At 38.4% G+C, this 6,521-nt stretch overlaps 1 protein-coding gene across 1 annotated transcript; it reads left to right on the top strand.

The window, feature by feature from the left end:
• Window positions 1-2,642: 2,642 nt before the first annotated feature.
• On the top strand, window positions 2,643-3,596 carry LOC130032972 (olfactory receptor 2T27). The gene has a single exon (XM_056124662.1). The coding sequence runs from the start codon at window positions 2,643-2,645 to the stop codon at window positions 3,594-3,596; it is 954 nt and encodes a 317-aa protein (XP_055980637.1).
• The last annotated feature ends 2,925 nt before the right edge of the window (window positions 3,597-6,521 follow it).

Here is a 6,521-nt window from a genome sequence, read left to right as displayed (position 1 = left end):
GAGATCCATTCAGAGTCAAAATATTGACTCACCATGCCTCAAGAAATGTAATTAGGGAATGAATAAATTGGCTTTGTCATATAGTAAAACAATATAGAACAATCAGACTATCACTATTAATCTGAATCACATGACCCTTAAGAATCTTTTTAACACACTTAAGCATTTTTTATCTGTAAGGCATATTTCATAGGGTTGTTGAAGAAAATATAAAATAAAATGTGTGAAACACTAAGAACTTTAGTATTGATATGTTTGTATTACTCTTTGCAGGTGAACATATAAAGAGATCACTCTTTATTTTATTGGGATAATTTACCTAAGTACAATGATGAGTTCTCTATTATTTATCATTTGAAATGTGTTTAATTCTGGGGGATTCGGTTGGATGGAGAATACTGAAACATGGTTTTCTAGATAAAGGAAGTTCCTAGAGCAGTGGTCTCTAGTAGAAATATGATGATGGACTCCTGGGAAGTAATTATAAATTTTCTAATAGCCATATTATAATGTAAAGAGGAACAGGATAAGCTAATTTTAATGTTATTTAATCAAATATGATCAAATGCACTACTATAATGTAATCTATGAAATAGAAATAAAACAAAATTTCAAATAATAAATTCCAATGAAAAAATATCATTGATACATATTGCATATTTTTGTACTGAATCTTTAATTATCAATGCAAATTGTACTTACAGAGCACATCTTTATTCATAAAAGGCATACTTTAGGTCTGAATTGTCTCATATAATTTGTAATTCCTATACTTAGCTATGGAGTGATGAATAAAGCCAGAAAGCTTTTTGTCCAAATATCGTAAAGTTTATATTAACAAAATATATTATAAACTTTTGCTTGAGCGGGCCCAGTAACCTCTCCATCATGAGACTTATTGTTACTGTGTTTGGCATATCAAATACATCACGGGCATTATTAGGCTACAGTTTATAGTATAAGAGAATAACATTGTAATTAATTTGTCTTTATCCCTTTTCTATTAAAATGTTATGCAGTAGTATTGTTTTCTGTCACTGCAGCACTGTAGTCATATTTAGTCATATTAACTCCAATAAGTCATGCTTTAATAAACATCATTAACCATTTTTCATGGATTACTATTTGATACCATTTCTCAGTGCTCAGAGTTCTTGCATTTTATTTGTGCAACTCTATGGTTTTTTGTTATTTTCAACTGTCACTGTCACTGTCTTCCCGTTGTTCATCGCTTAGCTTGAGCAGGCCCAGTAACATTGTGAGACTTGTTACTGTGTTTGGCATTATCGAATACGTCACGGGTAGCTTGCCAGGCCTTGCCGTGCAGGTGAGATACTCTCGATAGCTTGCTAGGCTCTCCAAGAGGGGCAGAGAAATCGAACTCAGGTCGGCCATGTCAGCTGCATGCAAGGCAAAATCCCTACGCACTGTGCTATTGCTCCCATGCAACCAGCCCGGCTGAGCCGAGTTTGACTCCTCCACCCCTCTCAGAGCCTGGCAAACTACCGAGAGTGTCTCGCCCGCACGGCAAAACCTGGAAAGCTACCCTTGAGGTATTCAGTATGCCAAACACAGTAACAACAAGTCTCAAAATAGAGACATTACTGGGCCCGCTTGAGCAAATCGATGAACAACGGGAGGACAGTCACAATTTTCAACATGGAATTGTAATTTTCAAATAATTAATAACTGACACATTAGCTAAGTACTCATATATTATAACTATTAATGTCTCTTTAATAGTATAAATTGACTAAAGTTAGTTAAGGTTGTCACCCTTCATTGGAAGTACAAGTGTTCTTAATCATAAATTTCAAATTTATTCTAATTGTAAAAATAATAGCTAATATAAGGAGAGAATGCATTGTGGAGAGGACCCTACTGCTTTATTGACATTCTATATCCCTGTTTATTTATCACACGTGTTCTACTTTGATCTATGCTATGTGTATCCACTTTGTGTAAGATTGTGTTTGAGAATAGTTTAAATATTCTTGAACCATAAAGCACAGAATTGTTTCATTATAACATGTAATTGAATAGCACTGTCTGTAGCACTGTCCTCCCATTGTTCATCAATTTTCTCGAGCAGGCACCAGTAAAGTCTCCATTGTGAGACTTCTTGTTACTGTTTTTGGCGTTTTGAATACAGCACGATAGCTTGCCAGGCTCTACCGTGTGAGCAGGATACTCTTGGTAGCTTTCCCAGCTCTCTTAGAGAGACAGAGGAATTGAACCTGGCTCGGCCGCATGCAAGGCAAACGCCCTACCCGCTGTGCTGTGGCTCTGGCCCATAATTGAATAACTCTTTAGAAAAAAGTTAAACACATTTATTACTAATGAATTCATCTAGATGAGGTGTGACATAATATTTTTTAGTGTGCTCCAGAAAATAGAACATTCTAAACATCATTAATTGGGGTATGTGGTACTTACTATCCAAAGTAAAAACTAAGTTTTCAAAGCAATATTGGAATCAAATATAGAAAATATTAGTAACATGAAGAAATTCACGAGATATTTTTACTTTGTTTGATTGTCACATGTTTTGTGAGATAAATATGTATCTTTATTTAGATTAAGCTTTACTTTATGAATCTTTGTCTGTTTTGTAAATAAGTACTTCTATCACTTATAGGACTATGGAGTGGGGTAATTCATCAATGTATGATGACTTTGTTCTACTGGGCTTATTCAACAACACCCGTTTGCCCTGGCTCCTATTTGTCCTTATCCTCGTGGTCTACATCATCTCCATAGCCAGCAACACGATCATGATCATTCTCATCCACATAGACTCCAACCTTCACACACCTATGTACTTCCTGCTTAGTCATCTCTCCATCATGGATATTCTCTACATTTCCACCATCGTACCTAAGATGTTGATTGACCAGGTAGTGGGAACGAGGACTATTTCTTTTGCAGGATGTACTGCACAGCACTTCCTCTACTTGACTTTGGCAGGAGCTGAGTTCTTCCTCCTAGGACTCATGTCTTATGACCGCTATGTTGCCATCTGCAACCCATTGCGCTATCCTATCCTCATGAGCCGTAAGGTCTGCTTATTGATTGTGATGGCAGCCTGGCTAGGAGGGTCCATAGATGGCTTCCTTCTCACTCCTGTTACCATGCAGTTCCCATTTTGTGCCTCTCGGGAAATCAACCACTTCTTCTGTGAAGTTCCTGCTCTTTTGAAGCTCTCTTGTACAGACACGTCAACGTATGAAACAGCTATGTATGTCTGCTGTATCTTGATGCTTCTCATCCCGTTCTCGGTCATCTCAGCCTCTTACACAAGAATTCTAATCACTGTCTATAGAATGAGTGAAGCAGAAGGGAAGCGAAAGGCAGTGGCCACATGCTCTTCACACATGGTGGTTGTTAGCCTCTTTTATGGGGCTGCTATGTATACCTATGTGCTACCGCACTCTTATCATACGCCTGAGCAAGACAAAGCTGTGTCTGCCTTCTATACAATCCTAACTCCCTTGCTCAACCCACTCATATACAGTCTCAGGAACAAGGATGTTGCAGGGGCTCTACGAAAAGCTCTGCGAAAGTGTTTTTCCTCCAAAAGAATAGCTAGTTTCTAAAGAAACCAAAGAAACCATGTTTACATTTCCAACTGGGAGCAATCCCTTCCAACCATTACTGTCATAATGGTCCCTTCTCTGTTCCAAGTACCATCTACCCCAGACCTTGAGGCATGTTTTCAATGGCCATAGACCATTCATCCTGACCCTTTTTTATGCTGTCCTTGGGTGTCAGTCAAAAGAGCTCCTTTAAAGGACAGGAGAAACTTGCCATCTTGTGGTATTGAGTAGGGAACTCACTAATGGTGCATAAGGTTCTTCTCTACTAGAGTAAAAGAAGTTAAAAACATTTAGTAAATCATAATTACAAATTGGCTTTTATTTATTTATTTTCTAATAATTCTATTTGCCATTTTTAATTTTTATTGGACTAGTAAGTAAGTAAGTAAGTAAAGGCCCTCCCGTTGATCATCGATTTGCTCGAGCGGGCCCAGTAACGTCTCCATTGGAGACTTTGTTGTTACTGTGTCTGGCATATCGAATACTCTCGGTAGCTTGCCGGGCTCTCCGAGAGGGGCGGAGGAATCGAACTCGGGTCGGCCATGTTGGCCGCTTGTAAGGCGAACGCCCTACCGCTGTGCTATCGCTAATATGAAATAAATTTGTTGTCTTTCTGCCAAGGGGAAAGATTGGGAGGGAGTAAGGGAACCAGGGATTATTGGTGGAGACGAGGCAACATTGGTGATGGAATTGGTGTCGAAACACTGTGCCTGAAACAGCTCTATTATAAATAAATTAATAAATCACAGTGTCTCAATAAATATTCTAAAAGACAGAAATTAAAAAGAAGAAACCGTGTTTATTGCTTCAGGTTTGAAATTAGTGATAATGGATTTCCTTGTTACCTTTGGATATAAGTATTTCATTCTTAAAGCATAGCAGTCATCCAAATGCCAACAGCTATGGGACATTCTTAGAATTTAGGAAGCTGATTATAAGATTTAGAAGGTTTTGGTCAGTTTTTGGAAGAGTGCAGATTCTGAGCAATGACTGGTTTAGAATAGGGTTAGACATAAAATTGTTTCTGTAGTCACCCTTCTCCTTAAAAAATAAAATTACGCATCCCGCTAGAAACCATGTCTGTTTCTCATCTTGTCTGTTTCCTACATTTATTAGAGATGGTGAAGAAAATTCTCATTCAGTTATTCCTCTTACTTCTCACCATTTAGATACACTACAGAATAACTACTTCAAAGAAACAAGTTCATCAAGTGCTATTTTGATTGTTTTTAAAACTCCCCTTTTTTATTGAATTGATATATCCTCAAATGTTTTGGACCTTCAACATTAATAAGTTAAATTTAAAAAATACAGTACCATTAGTACACATCAAACTTTGTAGAAGACCAGTACCTTCACCTTTTTTCCATACAGTTGAAAAAAATAAATGAACTAGAGATTCAAAAATTTAACGTGTATTTTGCTTCTTTTGCAAACCACAAAACCCAATAAGAGAGAGAGAACAAAAGGGAATGCTCTGCGACAGAGGCAGGGTGGGATGGGGGGGGTGCGCGTGGGAGAGATACTGGGATCAGTGGTGGTGGGAAATGGGCACTGGTGGAGGGATGGGTATTTGATCATTGTATAATTGAAACCCAAGCACAAAAATTTGTAAGTCTACAACTATACCTCATGATGTCTCACTAATAAAAATTTTTTAAAAATTTAACGTGTATTTGAGTCATTGTCAAACATAGATGACTACTACATTTTCTCCCATTGTCCAATCCCCTAACAGGAACATCTGCTTTGCACACTTAAAACAATTTCATTTTTCTCTGGAAAGAAAGATGGCCACCACATGGGAGCCTTGTGGACAGCAGGTGTGAGCCGGGGATGGGGGGCGGCAAAAACCTCATGGGAAGGGGGGCATTCCGGTCCGTCCTTCACGCCCTACCGAGGTCACCAGTTACCCCCCACAAGCGGCTCTCCGGCACGGCCACGACTCCAGAGCACAGAAACCAATCTCTTAATTATCTAATTTTTAAAAGAAATACTTTCAGGATTAATAAGTAAAATAGCAGAAATCCAAAACCGCGCGGCTGCTATTGTGGCCGTGCAACATCATTTAATTCTTAAACCCAGCTGTAGAAAGCAAATCATTTCACAACGCTTTTTTAGCATGTCTGATTTGGGGGGGGGTCGTAAACTCTAAATAATAATGGTGCATCTTTTATCGAAACAATGAATCTAGTCAAAGTAGATAGAGTGTTAACTAGAACTCATCTGCCTCACAGGAATTGGGAGGGGTGGAAGGTGGGGTTCTATTGGGGTTCACGGTAAAAAATAAGGATTGGTAAAGGGAAATGTGTTTGATATTTACATGACTGAGACCTAAACCTGAAATCTCTGTAATTTTTCCCACAGTGATTCAATAAATAAATAAATTATAAAAAAAAAACCAACTTCATTTTTGTTTGTCTGGGGCGGGGGGGAGGGCCACACCTAACAGTACTTGGGGTTTATTCTTGGCTCTCTGCTCAGGGATCACACATAATGGACTCATAGGACCATGTGCTGTATCAGGGACCGACCTGTGAAAATATGTGCCAGTGAAAATATGTGTAATATGGATCCAGAATAGTCATGTATTATATGGAAGCAACCTGAATGCCCAAGAACAGATGACTGGTTAAAGAAACTTTGGTACATCTACACAATGGAGTACTATGTAGCTGTTAGAAAAGATGAAGTCATGAAATTTACATGCAAGTGGTACAACATGGAAAGTATCATGCTAAGTGAAATGAGTCAGAAAGAGAGGGATAGACATAGAAAGATTGCATTGATCTGGGGGATATAAAGTAACAAAATATGAAATTAATACCCAAGAATAGCTGAGATCAGCACCAGGAGGATTACTCCACAGCTTAGTGGCCAGACGGGCATTCTAGAGGAAAGGGCAGCTCAGATAGAGATGGGAGC

This window comes from Sorex fumeus, unplaced genomic scaffold, assembly GCF_029834395.1.
Source record: "Sorex fumeus unplaced genomic scaffold, SorFum_2.1 ptg000051l, whole genome shotgun sequence".
Taxonomy (NCBI): domain Eukaryota; kingdom Metazoa; phylum Chordata; class Mammalia; order Eulipotyphla; family Soricidae; genus Sorex; species Sorex fumeus.
This window is presented reverse-complemented; position numbering and strand designations above follow the sequence as displayed.

Coding starts and splice junctions, on each gene's coding strand:
- LOC130032972 (XM_056124662.1), top strand. CDS start 2,643: ATGGAGTGGGGTAATTCATCAATGTATGATGACTTTGTTCTACTGGGC.